Source organism: Lepeophtheirus salmonis, chromosome 8 (assembly GCF_016086655.4).
Source record: "Lepeophtheirus salmonis chromosome 8, UVic_Lsal_1.4, whole genome shotgun sequence".
Taxonomy (NCBI): Eukaryota; Metazoa; Arthropoda; class Copepoda; order Siphonostomatoida; family Caligidae; genus Lepeophtheirus; species Lepeophtheirus salmonis.
Window position 1 is genome coordinate 8,419,109 of NC_052138.2, and position 21,167 is coordinate 8,440,275.

A 21,167-nucleotide genomic window follows, 5' to 3' on the forward strand; every position below is an offset into this window, starting at 1 on the left:
CTTGTTTTCTCAGAGTATGTATATATTGTACAATAGTCTGTCCCCTATTTGGATTAAAATTTATTTTCACGGTATAAAAATATACTTTGTTGGGGACAATAAAGAATCTGACTGGCAAAATTTGAGACCTCTCAGGCCATTTTCACTTTAAAAAAAAAAGGGATTTTTAAACCTATTGCATCGTCCCAAATATCATGATATGAGAAAAAACTAGTACTCTTAATATTTATTTATTTAAAAAAAATATTTTGCACCTTTTTCTATTAATTTAAGAGGTTTAAGATGTGTTCAATGATGTGAGATTATCCATCTTCTGTCAAAGATAACATATCAAAATTTAAAACTACTGGAAGTGATTAATGATTATTGATTAAAAAGAACGAATATTATCTTTGATAAAATAGGGAAATCCTTGAGAACATCTGGTACCCCTTAAGTTATTAAAAATAGAGTGAACAATACTTTTAACTGATACACCAAATGGCAAATACCAAAAATATGTCAAGTGCAATTTTGGTTCATATTTGAGACAATACAAGAGGCTTGAAACGGTTTGAGAGGTCTCAAACTTTATCAGAGTCAGTTTTTTTATTATCACCCCAGCAGAAAAGGTCTTTGTGCAGGGAAAACAAATATTAATCCAAAAACGGGGCAGTATAATACCTTGGTAATATTGTGCTTACATTATAATTGTTTTGTTGTATGTCTCGACGACTATTTATGACGCTACAAATAATGAATTTGCTTCACGCTTTAAATAAAAGACAACCTTTTCTCTCTCTCTTTCTTTTTGCATGTTTAAGAATGTACACTTATATTTGAAGACATATTTACGACTTTGTTATCAAGCCTAATTATTTCTTTCTACGTAAGCTTAGGGCTTGGCTCTCTCTCTCTCTTAGAAGAAACAACTATTTGACATATTCTCTAATAACTTGTTTTTTATTATTACATATTAGGGCTCATTAAACAATTTATCTGAAAAGGAGGACTTCTCAGAGTATCCACCGAATCAAAGAAGGAAAAAACTTCAAGCTAAAATTGATGATATTACAACAAAAGTATGATTGAGCTTTCAAAGGATCTGATCAAAAATGCTTATTTTATTAATATGATTATTATTATCCTCAGGTCTGTCAGGAAACAGCAGCTAGAGATGGACTCATGAAGATGAAGCAAGTATATGAGGGCAATCCAGCCCTTGGTGATCCAATGTCAATTCAAGGACAGTTAACTGAAAACGGTCATCGGTTAGATAAACTTCGAGCTGAACTTAAGAAATATCAAGTAATTTTATTATAAATGAAGTTCCTTAGTTATACACATATATATTTATTTTAATATATTATTTTTTTGCAGACCTTTTTAGATGAATTAACAATTACTCGGATCCCAAACTCCCCAGCGGGAACTACACTCACTGCTGTACGAAATTCGAACACTAGTAATAATAATAATAGTCTTGGCTCTCCTGCTATCAACACAAGTACTCCCACATCCACAGGAGGAGTTGTTCCTCGCCGAAGTTCCATTTCGGATGAAACAGAGTCCCTTAGTCGTTCCGCATCAGACTCATCCGTTACTAATCCAACTCAAAACCATAATAAAAACTCTAATTTAACCACTCCACTTCATTCACATGGGTAAGGACTGAGGATATTTTATTCCCCCATCACGGGAAACTCTCTCTTTGTGAATAATATCAATTTCTATAAATGAGTCTTGAGAGTAATACATTAAAAAACAATGTTGCTTTAATTGAAAAGGATTAATCTTATTGGCAACTTATTAAAACTTTGATTACCAATTCTTTTTTTAGTTAAGCTTTGTTCTTTTTTGATTTGTTTCTTTATTTTTCTATCATAAACAACTAATACTAACATTCCAATATTATGTGTACACGACTGTTTGAATGAGTTCTGGGTGTGGTTTTCATAAGCTGCTATTGAACCCCGTTGCACAAACTATATACATATCCATTATTCATGTTTGAAACCTCAACTAATATTGAACATCCTGCTGCACTAAGAACTCATTACCTATATTGTTTTAACTATTAGTACAATGTATAATACAATTTTTGACCAATTCCCCTATTGTGTCTTTACAAATTAAAGGTCTGAACCCATCAGGAAAGTGACTTGTCGAATCCTGAGTCCATTGGCTAAAAAGGAGGAAAGTAGTAAGATCAGGTAAAAAAAAACAACAACAGAGAAATCAATCAAGCTGCAAATTTATCATCCCCATTGCTAATTGATATTTAATTCAAATGCTCGTCATTCCCTTTTATTTATTTTTAAATATCATAAATACATACGATAATTATTTAAATCATATTATATTCCTTATGTTTTAGTTGCCTTAATCTGCTTTATTTAATTAACTCATGTTTGCTAGTTGTTTTTACTTTTGATTCATGTATTCCCTAAGAGCCTTGTCGTCGTCAACTACTCTCTTTTTATTGTTAATTAAAGCACAGCTTTGAATTTGTAAGCATTCTTAGCTTTATCATATCTCTTGCGTAGTAAATAACAATATCATTTGTAATGGTATCATATACTAAGAATACTTACAAGTTCATTTGTACTTGGCTTAGACTATATATGTATGTAGGTAGGTACAGCTAGAGCAGTGGTTCTCAAACGGTGGTTCTCTTTGAGTATTAGGGGTACGTGGAGGTAGACATGTGGATGAAATTAATGTTGTCAAAGAAATAAGTAATACCATGTCTTTTATAAATATGTTGTGCACAAGTTGTAACTTGTACCATCTACTTATACAAGTTACAATTTTTAGGTCTCATAACGCCTTACGGTCATTTTAATTGTCAATAGGGCATGATCAAACTAAAAGAAATAAACTATCCGTAACGCGGTGTGACGGTCTGTAGCTTACGGTTATTTAAAAAAAATGGTGTATCATGAGAATAATTTTCACAGTGCCCTCTATGTGAGTGAGTAACATACACACAAGGTTACTATTTCTATTAACCTTGCATACACCTATATTTATATAATATTATTTATTAAATTAGGTTCTAGAACACTTTGCCGAAAAAAATAATATATAATTATCTATTAGATTACTCCAATGACTAACACATCTAGATAATTATAAGGTCAGAGACAACCTGTGTGTCAATCAGGACTTAACCAGATACATAAGAGCCCCAAAACATTCGATATAAACGATTGATTTATTGGTATTGTCTATTGAATCTCAATCATTGATTGACTTATTCTTTTCATGAATCATTTTTTCTCATACTAATTTATTTATTTATTTCATTCATTATTGGACAGTAGTCATGATTTTTGTTCTAATTGCGGTTTGAGGCAACTGTTGAAGCATTCTTATGACGAAATGAATTAACTATTAATTAATCAACATTTAATCATTGGAGTTTGTGACAAATACTTTCTTTATTTTATCTTTTAAAATTGGTGTAACATGAATGGAATCATAACTTGCAGCAGAATAATTATCAAATTATTCGGGCACTATTAAATAATATTATCATTCAGAGAGTTTTATTCTTTAGTCGCAAGACTCTCCCTTGCTTTGTTTACAAACTAAAATAAGTAAACAACGATCATGCCCTATTATATTCATTGATACTATCATTTCATTTTGATCTATTAAAATTATTAGATTATTATGTATTTACAAGTACTATAATTACTGTTGGCATTTGAACTTTATAATGTTCCACATAATATGTCTAATCAATTAGTAATTATTATCAAACTATTGATAAATTATAGTATTATTCTCATTACAAGTAGCCTGTAAATTCCTCTTATCATTTGTTTGTTGCAATTCCTATGTACAAGTTACCTCGTGTATACGGCATATATTTTTAATAAAGTCTCCAAAAAACATGGTGGTACTCTTGGAGAATTGATATGTTTTCTTTATAGTATATACACACTGTATAAATAGTTTCAGAACCATTGTACTCTATACAGCATTTGAACAAAGAAAACACCTACAAACAGATCATAAAATAATTAATATTTATTTGTAAGTATCTACATACATTTAAAGTTAAATCTAAATGTATTATGTCTCATAAAACTAACAGCAACTTCAGGGTAAAAAGCAAGATGATTTTTTTACAACGTAGATCAAAAGTAAAAGAATGTTTTTTATGTCAACTGACTGTATGTACAGTATAAGTTTATTGTCATCATAATAATTGTTATGTTTGATATATTTTAAGTGATCAAGATGATGATGGTCTTTTGAAATTCTATATTACATTCTGAAATTGCTTACGCATGATTTGCTTAAATACTTATATTCCTACGCCCTACATCATATTATGCAAATTGTGCTTGATCTTTTACGGGAAAAATGCATTCCTTGATGAAATATTCCAATTATCTCCTCCTAAGTACAATTATCCGACTCTTCCTCCTCAACCAAACATTCACACACACACACACAACCACCCTACATTCAACAACTAGTATTATGACTAGGAATGTGATAATTGTATCTTTTTGAGCATGCACTTTAGATAAAAGCATATTTTGGTAACCTGCAAGATATGAGATCTCTTATTAATTATGCCTCCCTATTTTGAACATTCAAACGCTTTAATGAGTAAGGAGAACACTATAAAAGCTATAGTTTTTATAGTCTGATTGTGCTTTTACCTGTCAGCAGATATGTCGTCCATGATTTAGACAATTTTCACATTCCTAATATGACTCATCAATATTCAAACTCCTTAACATCCTTCCCCTCAAATCAGCATAGTACCTATTAAATGTTGATTGTACATAGTTATTTCTCATTATATTTATTAGTATTTATTTTGTACATAATAATATGGCGTTCATTTATTGCCTTATTTAATAACAAGATGTCTGATTGGGCTATATATACAAGTAAAATATAGGGAAAAGAATGAGGCTAGTTGACAAACGGGTTAGTTTGCGCATTTCAACTCATTTTTAAGTTTCTACGAGTAAGGGAGATGGGGCGTAATTACCCAACCAAATTTGGGAAATTATTTTATTTTAGGGAATGTTCTTTTATTTAAAAAAAAAAGTCAATATAATATGTATTTTATACAAAAATCCTAGTCCCAAATTAGTAATAAATAAGACATTCATATTTGGACAAAATTGAAATCATCATATCCTACACATAAGTATTTTAATTGTTGCATTAGCTGTATTATCTACATGACCCAAGCCTGAGCTCTGCCACATTTTTTGAATTTACAATCTCCGAGTAAACTTTCTCAACTTGAGAAAGTTTACTCCGAAATTGTAAATGTTCTTCTAAAATTCAAGTATATATTCTTAAGCCCTTTTTAATTTTATGAAAATATACTTAATTGGGGTAAATTTAGTAGTTAATCGGTTTAGTATTCAGTGAGATATTAGTGTTTGAAATCACAGACTTACAAGGAGGAATGTTAACACATGGTAGTTGGGGCAACTTGGGACTTAGGTAATTTAGGTGTGGCCCAATAAAAAATAGTAAAATACCGAGAACTGATTTTCTCGTCAACTAGTCCCACTCTGCCCCTTATATGCATAAATGTACCTATAATAAGCATGGCATTTGGGCGATATTCCCCCTTTAGAAATCGATTACTAATAACAATTTTATTATTTACTTAGTTCCTCGAACAGTCCAGAATCTGGTATGTCTTCGATGAGCCTACCTAGCAGCGATCAAGGATCTTCAACTGCACGTGTCGACGATGACGACGACGATGATGATGATAGTGAATTCCTGGATCCGGAGCCACTTCCACCCATTGGAAGATGTAGAGCCGTATATGCCTTTGTTGGTATGTACTGCCTCTTGTAATCTTTTAATTTATTTAGGGTGACCAATCGTTCACTTTTGACCGAACATGTCCACTTTTTACATTCTGAAGGGAGATTTTTATTTTTTTTAAATTCATGAAATATTTGACTTGTTTATAGGTTCAAATAGAACATAAACATACAATTAATTTAAAATATAGATAGACCAAAATATAATTTTTGGATCATTAAACACACAATATAATAAAAAAGAATCAAACATTTATTAATTTAAAACCGACCCTGATCTGGGCACATGATGTCATCCTACTTTATTGTTGTATATAATTTCTATTAATGTTGCTTATAATTATAAATTTTTGTTTTTGATATTCTAGTTACAAGTGAAGGGAGTATTCCTATGGAAGAGAATGAGGATTTCCTAGTTATCGAACAAGATCAAGGGGATGGGTGGACTCGTGTACGAAGGACCAATTTAACCCAGATGGATTCCTTGCCTGAAGGATTTGTTCCTTCTTCTTATATTAATATATATGAAATGTTCGATGACCCATATCCCATTTAATTAGAATTTGTAATCATGATGATAAACTACTTTTTTTTTTCCTTCTTTGAACGATAAACTTCCAAATATTATATATTTTTTTTAATACGAAGAATCAATCATCTTAGCGCCCCCTCCCCCCCTTTCACGTGTAAATGTACTTGCCTTTCTTTTGCAAGTCCCTCTTTAAGTGATTATAATAATTAATATATTATCCAAAACATCATCAGACATTACTTCGTTTCTAAAGTCAAAAATTATTAAAGAAACGGGTGCTGTTGTACATTGTAATTACTTTTTAACTAGTAATGCGTGAGGAGGCGAGGGTGGGTGATTCGTTTTTCCTTTGGATAGGTGGCCATATTATTATTGTCTTTGTTAATTCTGCTACTTTTACTACTACTACTCTTTGTGATAGTGTTCAAACTCCTGTTAACTTTTGATAGCTAGAAAGGGAAAAAAATGACTCAAATACTTTTTTTCACAAATTTTTTGCCTCTTAGATGCATTGATCATTTATTATTATGAATGCTGTTAATCATATTTATGTAACTAGTATTCACATACAAACATATTATATTATATAATATATATTATATTTTTTAAAATGCCTGTTTTTGTGTCAAATGATGTAAAGTCAATTAGAGGCTGCTTCCTCCCATTATTTTTTTTTTTTCCTTAGATAAATTTCCTTATGGTTTTTTATAAAATTTTGTCATCAAAGCAACATCTGTTTGAAGCCGATCTTTCCATGCTTTTACCCATTTTTCCTTTCTTAAATTGTATATCCCTATAATTGTATTATTATAATTATGATGACCATGTCGCTATCAATCGTTTAATAACAAAACTCAAGTATATTATTACGGTTTGATATTAATTACCTACAATATATGCGTTTAATATGGAATATTGTTATCAAAAGAATTAATTACTATTATTTCAACAAATATGTATATGATTATATTAAAACATGAAATGTGTTACATAACAACTTGGATAAAAGTACTAGAATAACAGCTAATATTATGTTAATTCGAGGATAAGAATTTAGCTAATGATGCGTTTTCCCTAACTAATAGTCTGTAACCCTCCTTGAGGGCCACTAAAATAGAATCAAACTTTTCTCTATTGACTGTAGAGCGGGCACTATTAGAGCGATTAAAGGGTTCTTCCATGAGTACATAGGCTTCCCATTGACGTGGAATACCGCGGGAATGTCGCGCCCATTCTTGGCATTGACGACTATCAAGTCTTTTTCCTGTGCGTATAGAGCCGACGTCTCGTGTAAAGTCAAAACAGTCGGTATAGTAGATAAAGAATTCTTTCAGCAACTTTCGAAGACTCATGGAATTGCTTGAGGTAAAATTTACATCTGGCTCAGTTTTGTAGGGTAGATTGAATATATCCACGACGGATAACTTATCTCTATAGTAGGAAGGGCCAATATCTTGAATCACAGGGAGCACGGGTGGGGATACTCCTATCTGGAGGTAGTGGATGAGCATGAGTAAGAGGGTAAAACTAGAAAGAGTCATGTCTTTAGCATCATTGATTCCATAATTGGCAGCCCAGGCTTTGATTACGAAGTAGAGTGGTTTAACACGATAGTCTAATTTGTTGTATGAAAAAAGGAGGTGGGAATTACGGATCCCCGTGGGGTCATTGCAGCTGATATCCACCTCTGTACGTTCTCCAGAATGCGAAACATTGGTAAACTTTAAAATGGGGACTTTAGCCGGAATAAGTTGAACATCTCGTACGCTCTCCTTGGCCCAATTCACTCTCAACCACTTACGAAGTGTGGAAAGGAGATTGAGTTGGTTATTAAAACTAGGACAGTATATAGAAATATCCAAATCACTTCCTTTACGCGCTAGACCGTTGAGTGAAGAGCCGAATATCATAACCAGCGTCCTTGGATCCTTAGAGTTGAAAGTGAATGTGGTCACTAATTGAGACCAAATGCGGAACTTGGTCCTGTATTCGCCCGCAGAAGGGATTTCCTTCTTATAGTATTTATAAATGTCCTCAGAGGCGGAGTCGAGGTCAGTGGAGGCTTTAGCGCAAGTAAAGAGTGGAATGAGGTAGTCAAGATTTCTATCCAGAGAAGGAGTACTCTGGATAGTTCTGGATCTCTTGCTTGCACAACCCTCCATTCTAGAGCCGCCATCATCATCATCTCGACTCCTTCGTTTCCTTTCCTTTTGACTCATATTTCAAATTTACCTTTACCAAAATTCAATCAGTGCATTGAACGATCCCCGTAACTTCGGGATGAAAGAGATGACCAAAAAGTTAAATCTAATGAGGCTCGTTGCTTAACTTTGACTTAAATGAGGATTCCGCTTTCACTACACAAACCAGATGAGAAAGTTGATGTTGAAAGTACCATACAAATTAGAATTTATTCATATTAATTTATGATTGTCGATTGATTCCGTAGAGCATAAACACGTTATGGAAGGGGCAATCCAATGACGTCATTGAAAAATCAAAACTTGCTGTGCTAGCCTGGTTAGCCTCAGCTTAAATGTGAGAGGTTTAGTTACTGTTTTGTAGGTAGGGAAGACCGAAGTTATTTATTATTTCATGAGCCAATTTGTAGTAACTCAAATACTTACGTACTATTATTATAATTTATAGCAAAATGTCGGAGCTAGTAAAATCCAATCATTAATTATAAATAATGGCCTTCTCCTATTTTGTCAAAATTTTATCCTATATATCTGAATATACTGGTTGAATTTTTCTGTTTTTAAATATTGTCATTAAACTTCAATGAAGACATGTATATTTATAATTTTCAAATTACGACAATTTAGCGTTTAACCTACGAAATGAAATAGCCTATAGTGTATTTTTACTGACGTCATAGATTACCTCAAGGAGACGCCATTGTAAGGGCTCAAAATTGTTATTTTAATACAAAAAATGTATAAATTTCCCATATATCTTGATCAAACTCTATCAAATGGCTTTAATATTAAAAAAGGACAAAACAACTGCATTGAATATTATTTTTTGTCTACGATAAACAGTTATGTTTGAATTAAATCAAAGTAATATCTACTGTTAAACCCTAATCATTTCTAGATTAGTTCATTTTTTTTTCGATTAGGTCGAAAAAATTAGGATAGTTAGAGAAAAATATATTATTCTTTCCATTTTGGCAGTTAAGTTTTACCTACAGCAAGAAATTAACGATGTAATAAGTGGTAACATATCTGTAATACATTTTAGGGTCATATATGGGTCATTCCACGTCAAGTGTACCCACTTTTTTTACAATTTACGGAATGACCATCTCCGATTTTGATAATTTTTGGTGAGCTGGCTTTTCTATATAAAATAAGAGAATGTGTTATATATTAGGGTTCTGTGACTCACAGGGGACGTTCTAGGCCCGCTCAAAGTTGGGCCTAATGACCCTAACGGCCCAGGCGAGTCACAGAATCCTAATATTTCACACACTCTCTTATTTTATATAGAAAAGCCAGCTCACCAAAAATCACCAAATTTTTTGGTCTCCACGGCCATGACAGCCTTTAAATAACATTTTTAAGCACTTCACCTGTACAACCTGAACAACCTGAAGACAGGATGTATTTTGAATATGAAAGGGTTTCTTTGATGCTCAGGGAAGTGGTAGTGGAAGAATTTAACCTGCCTCAGGCCCTAGAAGCCCACCGAAGATGTATTTTCGGATATTAGAAGGAGTTCCTTTATGTTCAGGGAAGCGGCGGCTGCTAGACTGTGAGTTTGGTGTCTAACCCAGAACAAAGCAACCACTTCCTCATCACGTGAAAGAAGAGTTTTTATATAATGGCTAGATATTAGTATACTCATGCTCATAAAACCAACATGACAATAAATTTTATCATCTTTATTTTTTGTTTTATATAAAGCAGAAGAGTTCTTAAATAATTTTAATTTATTAATGTCTTGAGCAAGGGTGGGCAAACCTAGTGGAGTTAATTATTGTACAGAATATATGTTGGGGTCATGAATGAACCCATTTTGGTAAACCCATAGTTAAATTAACTCAGATTTAAGAATTTTTTTATTCATTTGAAAACATAGTTTTTAACGTCATTGGCAATTTTTCATCTCGAGGTTTTATAATTCATTATATTCATAGAATAATTAATATTATCAACAATTTTATTTAAATAAGAAACCCAATAAAGAAACTAGAACGGGCACTCAGTAGAGTGCAAAACCCCCTTCTCAAAATTTAATGGTCTCTTACTGTTAGTATATGTAATCTTCGTACCAAGTTTGATCAAAATCAATCCGTTACATTTGCTGTAATCCTGGTGACTAACAAACAAACATAACCTCTGTTTAACTTAGTTGCAGAGTTAAATATTTTGTAAAGACAACAATTATTGATCAACATGGTAATCTTGATAATTTGAAGAATGTTTTGGAGGAGAGCAGCTTAGCTGTCATGACGTATCATTAGATCAACTACAATCAGCAGTGACAACGGAGGAGGGAAAGGAGAAAAGAAACAAGGACATTGGCAAGAGTTATTCTTATGTCCATCCTCAATTATACTCTGAGTCTAACAAGAACTTACAATTATAATTCCGCGACAAATCCTCAATATTACTCTCCGAATGTAGTAGGAAACGAAGTTCCTTTCTCAGAAGTTAAATAGTAGACATTAACTAAGTATACTGAATTAATGTCATATTGTATTAAAAGCGTAGCTATACATTTATAATTTTGTTCTACCCAAGCTATTTTAGAAACAGACACCAAAACATTACAATAAGAATCTGGTCACAATGAATCTCACCCCTCTATGACATGTGTTCATTCTCTTACATCACCCTCTTTCTGCTGATAGCCGTAACTTCAATTATGAAAAGGGATGGCGGGAGCAAGGTTAATAGAAATACAAGGTTATACCATAACCTGTGTACGACTGATGTTTGACTTCCACCACGCTTTTAATTTTAACGTCATAGTAGAGGAGTGGTTCCTTGTTTTCTCAAAATCTGTTTTTCTTCCCCAGCAGTCGATACTATCTATCAAATTGAAAATTCGAGCAATAGTGACGTCATAGACTATGAGTGGTTATGTGTTTTGTCAAAATCGTTCTATCTTGGACAGCAGTCGGTACAATACATCAGATTGAAAATTATAGCAAGCCCGATTACATGATGGTTTAACCTTGTATTTCTATTAACCTTGTGCGGGAGGGATTATTGAAAAATGTATAGCTACGCTTTTAATAAAATATGACATTAATACTTAGTTTATGTCATAGCGTAGATATATATTTGTAATCCTACAAAGTTGTTTGACTCCAAACCTGTTGGAAAGAAGGACCACAAATTAAAACACAATTATTATCACCTTTACAAATTATCCATTTGCGATACGTCGTAAACTTCGAATCTTAATACGGCCCTGTAACGAATAAAATAATATTTTATCAATTATAAATTAACCATTTTCTAACGAATAAAATAATATTTTATCAATTATAAATTAACCATTTTCTTTAAATGAACATTATAAAACCGATGAAAGGCTCATGATTCCTCAGACCAAAAACCTTGTTGAATAACTTCTTCAACTGAACTGTCATACGCTCTTTTTAAAGCTACAACAATCCCTCTTAAGCTATGAGCTTTAAAAACTTTAATATTAATACCTGTCATTTGCATGATCTCTTAACCATTTATTAGAAGTCTGAGAAGCAAAGGGGTGACAATTTCCTTCAAAGTCACAAACAATTTATCTTTTAATTCTAGTCTTATTTATATATTTAATGATGTCTCTGACTGGATCGAGTCTCTCGTTCGAGAAAAAGTTGTTAAATTAATTCCACTTCTAATATGGCCTAAACTTGAATTTTTCTAGATTCAAAAAGGGGAGAAAAATAGAAAATCTATAGCTCGAACTTAATCAAGTTAAATAACTAGCTCTAGCTATACTTGCCAAAGCTTTAAAAGTAAGGGTCTTTTTTATTAGTATTTCATATGATAAAACTATCCAGACACCCTGAACCTCTATATTTGTTAAGGATCATTTTAACATTCCACGTATCTTGATATTAAGTAACGGAAGATTTAAATTGCATGAACCTTATCTGGTGAACAACTTATCTGATGATAACACCTCCTGCCTTAATTGATTCTTTAATAATGCCGTTTTTCTTGTTGCAAGGGTGCTATTAGAAGACGTGGGATGCGGTGCTAAGTGATTAATTACCACATTCCCTGATACGTTAAAGGGAAAATAAACCTCTCCTAAATAAAACTTATAGGAAAGTTTAAAATCCCGATGTGTCAGTCCTCTTAGTTGAGGAACGAATATCAGAAAAAATTATATTAATTGCCTTAGAATCGAAACCTTGATTTAATAAAGGTCCCTCCAAATCAACCATGCTAACATAATCCCTAATTCTGCGAGGTTCTGAGTGTCTAGGCACGAAATAATTCTTCTGGTTTCCCCCAATCATAGTGATTCCCTTGATACCTCCTGCAACTGTAAGAACCATTTCGTCCCTGTTCATTAGAGAGTTATCTGAATTGCTGGGGGAGCAATTTTGTTTTTCCCATCTGCTTGTAACTCCCGGAAGCAATGGAACTGGAGGGAAGAAGTTACCCTTCTTCTTCCACCAGATGGAGTACGCATCTAAACCTCCGCTTGATCTTTGCTCATCAAATATACGTTATTTGACTTTACGTGGAAATCTCTTGACAAGAAGAAATCCTCCTCGGCATGGAACAAACGGGAGGTTATTTGGTTGAATACTTCTTCCTTCAATCCGAACTCCCAAGTATGAAGAGACTCCCTTGATAAAAAGGCCGCTTGCGCGTTCTCTTTTGAAAGGAATCTAGACAAAATTTACCAAAATTCCTCTTTTCATCAAACGTTTCCATGTTCTCACAGCGATATCATTTAGACGTCTCACCTTCGCATCACCCTTCTTTAAAAAGATTAGTTGTATCATCCACATGAACTAATATCTGTGAGTTATATGAAATCGAAATAACGCCTTTTCTACAGATCACATTCCGAGCTCATTAACATGAAGATCTCGATCATTCCATGTCCCCCAACCCTGTTCAAAGGAGCCGTATGATTATGAAATGCCATTACCTGGTATCCGTAAAAACTTCCAGCGTTGGTTTAAATTTCTTCTCAATGGCGTACAGGCTATTCATAGTTTTTCCAACCATAATATATCTTTCTCGTTCTCGGAGGAAATTTGAATTTCTAGATTGAAAGGTTCATCAAAGTTACCCTTTTATTAATTTAGCTGAAGGTTTCTCTGAAAGAGTAGGGTTACTGAAATCCCGGTCTTACACTTCCAATTTACCCTCGTTATTTGTTGGAGGTCTCGGACCAACAACCCTCGTCTTTAAGTGTAATTTAGTAACAAGATCTCTGATCTTTTGCGTAGTTATTCGTTATAGTTCTCGGACCGACAACCATCGCCTTAGGAGGAATTAAGAAGCAAGATCTCAGATCTTTTGTGCAGTTATTTGTTGAAGTTCTTGGACTGACAACCTTCTCCTATGGCGGAGTTTAGCGGCCAGATCTGGAATCTTTTGCACTTTCTCCTCGGGAAGAGTAAGAGTCATGGACACATAGTCCCATAAAAACCCTAGATGAATAAGTGTTGTCCTTGGAATCCAATAACTCTTATTCAAATTGACCTTGAAACCAAGGATTGTGTATAACAGCGAGGCTAAACATTAGGAGAGTGAGGCATCCACAAAGGCATTGACCTGCAAAATTAAGTAATCTAAATAGACACTACAACTTATCTTAAGTTGAGACCTTAGATATGAAATCACTTGGTTCAAAAGCTTAGTAAAAATTATCAAAGCTGATGTCAGACCAAAACATAAATCGTTAAATTGCTAAATATTGTTTCTCCATCGAAATTTGAAAAAGCGACGGTGGTCAGGACAAAATATTTAAAAAAATTATATGGATCAAACAGATCTAAAGAGCATAAATAAAAAAGGAAATATTGGTTTAGCCAAAATCTTAATGAATCAACTGATTCTAATTTAAATTTAGAATAAACTTATTAAGGTGTTGATATTTCTTGTTACTCTTCATCGAGTGTTGTCCTTCTTAGGAACAGGGAATATTCCGGAAATGAAGAAAGGAGATTAATCACTTTCAGTAACTATCTCAAAAGCTCCAGAAAACAAAAATTCTGCCTCTTTGTTATCCATTGCCTGTTTAGCCTCAGTGCATAAAGGAGGATTGTCTCCCACATAGGAGCAAGAAGGTTCTTTAGATAAAAATTGTGATTTATAACCATATTCAAAAAAGTTAAATATAGATTTACTTTTAATTAAAATTGCACAATTATGTAAACATAGTTCTAGCTTCTGTGAGTAGATAGAAAAAGTTATCAGAAAAGAAGTTAAACCCCAAATTTGAGAGTATTTGAATTGCTTCATCTAAAGTCTCAAAATCAAAAATATACCTAAATGAGCAATAACTCAAGGAAATGTACTTCTGTATTCTTCCCTTGGAGGCATTTCATGACCTCTTGGAGGTCCCATAAAATTCTTAGACTGAGTGTTGACCTTAAGGAAGGCTTGGGGTTCGAAGGCCGGTTAGCCATTGTCTACCAAAAAGGTATCTTTCGATACCCTGAACCCCTCCATATCGCAGTAGACAAAGCTTGGTCATTCCGAACATTGTCCAACTTATCCTACTTTTGGCTAGTTTCGAAAATACCAATAAATTGCTATTAATTATTACACTACATCAAACATAGTTTGAAATTATTTGTCTCAGGTCATGTTGCCTGGGTGTTGAACTATCTTTTAAATTGTGAAACTTTTGACAGTTTAAAAAAAAGGATTTTTTTGCAACATGTATCCCAACTCTCCCCTATATATGCTACGAACTTAAAAAAAAATATAGTATATGGATATTATGATCATGGCTTTATTCATGAAAATATGGGATAACAACTAATTTAAAGTGAGATTGATGAAAGGGAAGGGATTTCATTTTACATCAAGTCTCAAGCTTGCTAGAGTACAAAATATACAATTTATATAACTAATCGAATAGTTAGTAGGAAAATGTGTAAAATAAACATTGGCATTCTCTTGTATTACATAGGTTGTTCATTAACCATTTGAACCATCATCAGAAAACTCTATTTCTTCTTTGACCTCCTCCGGATCTTCTTCACTACTACCACTTTTTGATTCGCTCTTTTCGAACTCATCATCATTATACAAATCCTGCTCCTCTTCATTATTTTCCTTTTGAAGGCCCTCCTTAAGGAAATTTCTATCATCTTTACTTTTCCTTCTCCTTGATAATGAAGGTAAATTCTCTTCCGAGCGACCTCGTACAACTCGTATCACATCGTTTGCAAACTTTTTATCAAGTCCTGCATCCTTTTTTAACAAATTAAAGAGTTCTTTATCAGAATAGATGTCTAGAACGTCATCACAAGAACGAGATCGATAGAGTTGATTCAGAGGGGCTCCTGAATTTGAAGAAGGACAAGAAAGTCCTGGTCTTCGCTTTCTTCTGCAACTACTACCAGCAGAGCTCAGACGTTCTCTACAACTGCCACTATCCTTTTGAATACAAATTGGAGGACCGGGAGGTGTAGGTGGTCCTTTGTTCGAGGTAATTCCTAAATCTTTCTTTAATTTGGCCATCATTTCTAAAGCTTCTCTTCGAGATGTTTCTTTTTGGTATTGAGCTAACCGTGATTCTAGGATCCTTTGGAAAAAAGGTTAAGATCATTATATAAAGTCATATGTTATATTTATGTAATTGATACAATCTAAATGCATGTACATAATATCTCCCAATGTATACACAAAGAGATAGGTATATGAATCAGAAAAGGAGGATTGACTTTCATTAATTATTAAGATCTCGTGATACATAAGTTTCTTATGTGCAACATCTATGAGAATTATCGATTTTTTTTTTTTTTTTTTTTTTTTTTACAGAATCATGTAAAATATCCCTATTGATTTTATATATCTAGATATGTATGATAATGCACGCCTAACTCTACGATTGTTTGATCTTTACTTATTTAAACTCTTTGGAGAATATGCTCCCTGTGCCAAAATATCCGTTGTGACTTCATTTAAATATCTCAAATAGGTAGATAATTCAAATTTCGAGGAATTCCCACCCACAGCTTGGTGACCCTCATAAAAACCCATAGAAGGGCGTCTTCTATGTCGATGATGTGTTCTGGTTGGGGTGTGTTGTCGACTGCTTTCACCAGCATAAGCAGAGTCTTGACTCGATTCATTGTCTGTTGAATGTTGAACATGATTTATTCGAAGTGGATTCTGATGATGAGATGATGATGTTGAAATATGGTGAAGTCTTTCAGAAGAGGCCGATCGTCTTGGATGTCGTCCTCTTGGACCCTGAGGATTTAGTATTATAATGGATGAATTACATAATTTATGAATTATGAGGTACATTGGAATAATTAAGAAACCTACCTGATAGTGTTTAGAATTCAGAAGAGTGGATTTCACTTTTGAAAGATCTGGAAGAGGATAGTCCATGCGTCGATGTGATGACACAGATCTTTTACTTCGATTACTCGAAGAAAGGGATCGAGTTGAACCCCGAAGTGCATCACTCTTTTCTTTCTCTTTTATCACAACTGAGTTCAAAAAATCATCAATTTTCCTAGATAGTGCGGATGATCGATGAGAGTCTGACAGAGAGGAGAGTCTGGAAGATGGGGGAGGAGCTCTTTCCAAACTATTTCTTCGTTCTCTTCTAAAAGTATCCTCAAAGATAATAGAGGGACTCTTTGTAGAGTCTTCATAAAGTCGGTTAACAAAAACAGTTCGTCTTTTGGGCCTCCGCTGAGGTCTAGATTTAATTATTTCTGGAGAGGGTTTGGCCCCGTAGATTCGTTGAAAATATCGTTGCATGTTCGGATCAATCATCATGGATGATACCAAAGAGAGAGAGATAAATTATTGTCTCCTATCCATTTTACACAATGACAACTCTCTCTCTCCTCTTGGATCCCAGTAGCTCTTTCACTCTTGACTTTACATTTAACTCTGTATTTATTTACTATGATTATGAATTAATATTTAAAATCTATCTATATATACATATATATATTGTAACCATGGATACCTTTACGCTATACAAGAGGGAAAGTCGATTTTGGAGAGAAAGAGAGACCCTTTTCACATTCTATGTACGCTTTATTCTCGTATACATGTACACACAAATACATGCAAAGATTCCGTAAGGTGAGGTATGTCGGAGGTGCTTTCAAAACGATAATAATTCATGACTAATAAAAATATTATATAGATTATTAAGAGTAGAAAGAAATTCTCTGTTAATTCTCCAAGTCTCTTAGATATAACTTATAAGTTATACTATGCGGGTAGATACAACCTACTATATCGATTGTAAGGAATTCCATGATTTTAAATCTATTATGCGATGTATGTACCTATATAATTATTGATGTAAACACATCATTGATATAAGTATATTTACGACCAAAAGTTTTTTCAATGAAATAAATTGTATATGTTACACAAATCTAGTTATACAAAAATACAAGAAAATAATTCTTAATGATTTAATTAGAGTCTATAATTATCTAGTAAAGAAACAAGGAAAGTTATCATCAAAAGTGATCATTATTCATATATACCTACTTACTTAATGAGTCAAGTATCTAATGATAGTCTGTAATGGCAGCAACGTAATATAAATGAGACTCCATATTAAGCGTAAACACATTTGCATTGTTCTAATTTCGACTTGACAAATAACAGGGTTCCACTATTATTATTAAGGGTTTAATTAGTCGAGTGTGCTTTCTTTTAGTCTTTTATTATAGAAATGGAGGCAAGTCGAAAGAAGAAGGCATAATTCAAACTTACATGACAAATACCTTTGAAAAAAGCTCTCATATTTGTTATACATTAATATAATATGCTATAGGTATTTATTTATTGAGGAAAACCTTTCAAAGTCTGTCCTTGGAGTCAGAGGCTAATCCTATGAAAAAAGAATAACACTAATAAACACTATGTAGTATAACTTAGGCCCTTCAGCAATGAAATCTTTTGTTTGAATGCCCAAAAGGATGCTTGATTCAGAAGTAATTAATTAATCATTTCGATCAACCCCATTTAAACTAAGATCCCTTTGGATTTGCTAAAACCAATACATGTCATGGCTACGTATTATTTCCAAAATTATTAAAGATTCCTTCAAATTGACGTTGAATTTACCGACACTTTTGAATAAAAAGTATGACATTTTCGTAGATTCTACTGGGTATGATTTTTGAGTAAATATATGTATTATGCTCAACAGCCCCGTAACCAGAACTATACAAGTATATATTAGGTAGGGGGAAAAAGTAATTTCATATTTCCCGCCCTTTTCTAACTAAGTATACCTTGTTTATTATTGGTCACATCGGATCATACATTAAAGCGTTGTACAGGTATGCGTACATACTACACTCGCTTTTTGGATAGTATTGCGCTTGGTCGGTTCAATCGTGAATTATCGTGCGTCTCCAAGGAAGAAATTATTCATATTTTACATATTTAATACTGAAAGGGAAAAACGTGTTGAAAGCGACCAAGATAATTTGTGATGTATATGGGGCCAATACTTTTTCAGTTCGAGTTGTACAAAAGTGTTTCGAGCGATTTATTTTCCGACTCAATTCTGCCCTCTACTGTGAACAATTCCATCGTCTGAATCTAATGATTGAACAGAAGCGGCTAATAAATAATAGACAACAAGACAATGCCAGGCCGTACACATCTTTGATGATGCGCCAGAAGCTCCAGTTCCTCGGATGGGAAGTTCTTATGCATCCACCCTAAAGTTCAGACCTGGCACCGAGTGAATTGGGAGTTTTTTCGAAAAATATGGTAATTTTAAGCCATATTTGACTTGAATTTCATGAAAAAAGCTTCAAATTGCAATATTTCTTTGCTCTACTACCTGTTCTTGTCTATAGCTAACGTGCCTGAGGTAACAAATTTGGCCTCAATAGAGGTATGTGAATATTTGTTGTCCGAGTTTTGGGCCAATATAAAAAGGGTTTCTACGAGAAGGGCGTTATGAATTTGGATTCTCGTTGGCCACAAGTTATCGAACAGAATGGAGCATACTTGGCTTAAATTGGATCATTATAACACTTCTTATAAGGCATTGAAATTAAGAGAAAAATACGAAATTACTTTTTCCCCAACCTATTATTTAACCTAATGGCCCCTCTTGTTATAGCACTGAAGCTATATATCCAGAATTAATTGAAATTGGCTTAAAATAAATTAAAAAAGATCCAAATACTATTCTTTAAATTTTATTCAAAATTGACGTACTCATATTTGTATATATGTAAATGATCGTTAAAACTTCAAGCCAAAATTTAGCAATAACTATATGTTCATTTAATTTCGGTACGTTCACGAAAAAGATCCCCTCAGACTTAAGAAATTATTGGCATATATGAGTTATATTATATCAATCTGTACAATATATGTATGTGTATATCAGTGGTGCCGTTACATCCTTTTTTTTGGGGGCCTTAAGCTCCCTAAACGTTTTTGAAGCCCCTCAAATTTTTTAATCATTTATATATAAAGTAAACTTATTTATATAAGTAATTATGCAATAGTGTTGAAAATTTTGGGGGGCTAAGCCTCCCCCCCCTAATGATACCACTCATGTAGGAAATATGGGCGTCATTGAACATAAGTAAACAATCTTGGTTGATTTATATTTATGAGACAAAGTACTCTTGTGGGACGAATGCATAGGACTGCCAAATAAATAATTAATTAACGTAAATATTGTACTCTCATAGAAGTTATGATTCACTTAGATTGTAAAAAGGAGGTTCCTTTCTATGTTATTCTAATCAAATGCAGCATCTCTAGAAAATTAGTCAATCGTTCCTTTTATTATACAATAATATATATACAAAGTAAAAAACAGAGTGCTTTATAATATACATATAGGAAATATTAATACAATTCGTATTTAATTAAAAATTAATTATTGAACAGATCTATAAATGGGTATATACTATAAAGTACACACCCTTCCTTCTTTCATTAAAGGCAAAATATAATTTTTTTTAGTAGGATATTTACTAGGAATAATCTCAAATGTATTAGCGTGGAGTTGCAAATCAAGGACTTTAGTTTTGTCAAACCTTTAAAAAATATCCCTGCATCTAAGACAATTTTACATTTCACGTTGAAACAACAACTAGCGACCAAAACTCTCAACTGTAGATAAAGAATCATGAAAATGAGTAAATATAACTTTTTTATTGCGTCATAGTGTACTATTAAGAAATTTGTATTTTAGAAATTTGGGGATTTTGCAAGATGCATGAAACTCCTCCATCAATTTTACAGCTCTTTAGCTCAGCTACGATGTTCGAGCGAGGCACGTCGAGTATGGATGATTCATTTTTTCAATGAGTAGAGAACCATTTAATTGCTTTGGGATACTGAAGGTGGGATATTGCTTACAACAGGTCTTCATGATATATCTCTGAGTAGTATTGGTTTGAAAATCAGGTCAATGAAGTCACAAGTTTCCCTTTGCTGTTCTTGCTAATTTAGAAGAAGGAAAAAACAACGATTCCTCTTGAGCTCTATCTGGTATAATGAAGTGAAGCAGTTTGAACCATGTTATGCCGGACCATTTCCCCTCAGTTTTGTAAAACTTGTATGCCAGCCAAGGTTTTCATACTTTGGTATCACTTCTGTGTAAATCTATTAATTTTCCAAAGCTGTCATTTGTTCCAAAATCTCTTT

The 21,167-nt window shown here is 33.2% G+C and overlaps 3 protein-coding genes across 4 annotated transcripts in view; 1 reads left to right on the forward strand and 2 right to left on the reverse strand.

Moving 5' to 3' along the window:
- Positions 1 to 7,246, forward strand: part of Cip4 (formin-binding protein 1-like Cip4) — a 61,832-nt gene extending 54,586 nt beyond the window's left edge. The window contains exons 7-12 of one of the 2 annotated variants that reach the window (XM_040718434.1): positions 960 to 1,061; positions 1,132 to 1,287; positions 1,360 to 1,643; positions 2,118 to 2,192; positions 5,640 to 5,812; positions 6,170 to 7,246. In XM_040718434.1, coding sequence (XP_040574368.1) covers positions 960 to 1,061; positions 1,132 to 1,287; positions 1,360 to 1,643; positions 2,118 to 2,192; positions 5,640 to 5,812; positions 6,170 to 6,357 — 978 coding nt within the window. In that variant the 3' untranslated portion in view covers positions 6,358 to 7,246. The remainder of the gene's footprint in view (positions 1 to 959; positions 1,062 to 1,131; positions 1,288 to 1,359; positions 1,644 to 2,117; positions 2,193 to 5,639; positions 5,813 to 6,169) is intronic. The other variant, XM_040718436.1, reaches the window with a different exon arrangement.
- LOC121123314 (poly(A) RNA polymerase gld-2 homolog A) lies at positions 7,174 to 8,552 on the reverse strand. The gene has a single exon (XM_040718437.2). It carries the CDS (start codon positions 8,550 to 8,552, stop codon positions 7,368 to 7,370), a length of 1,185 nt encoding a protein of 394 aa, XP_040574371.1. The 3' UTR covers positions 7,174 to 7,367.
- Positions 8,553 to 15,263: 6,711 nt separating this feature from the next.
- LOC121123429 (uncharacterized) lies at positions 15,264 to 17,497 on the reverse strand. The gene is made up of 3 exons (XM_040718550.2): positions 16,827 to 17,497; positions 16,399 to 16,748; positions 15,264 to 16,077 (listed from the first exon to the last, which is right to left on the reverse strand). The coding sequence occupies exons 1-3, from the start codon at positions 17,286 to 17,288 to the stop codon at positions 15,468 to 15,470; spliced, it is 1,422 nt and encodes a 473-aa protein (XP_040574484.1). The 5' UTR covers positions 17,289 to 17,497; the 3' UTR covers positions 15,264 to 15,467.
- Between the last annotated feature and the right edge of the window lie 3,670 nt (positions 17,498 to 21,167).

Excerpts from the sequence above, each read along its gene's own strand:
- LOC121123314 (XM_040718437.2), bottom strand. The coding sequence starts at position 8,552 with ATGAGTCAAAAGGAAAGGAAACGAAGGAGTCGAGATGATGATGATGGC.
- LOC121123429 (XM_040718550.2), bottom strand. The coding sequence starts at position 17,288 with ATGATGATTGATCCGAACATGCAACGATATTTTCAACGAATCTACGGG. Across the intron at positions 16,749-16,826 it reads TGAATTCTAAACACTATCAG|GGTCCAAGAGGACGACATCC; the intron begins GTAGGTTTCTTA and ends CTAAATCCTCAG. Across the intron at positions 16,078-16,398 it reads TCTCCAAAGAGTTTAAATAA|GATCCTAGAATCACGGTTAG; the intron begins GTAAAGATCAAA and ends TTTTTTCCAAAG.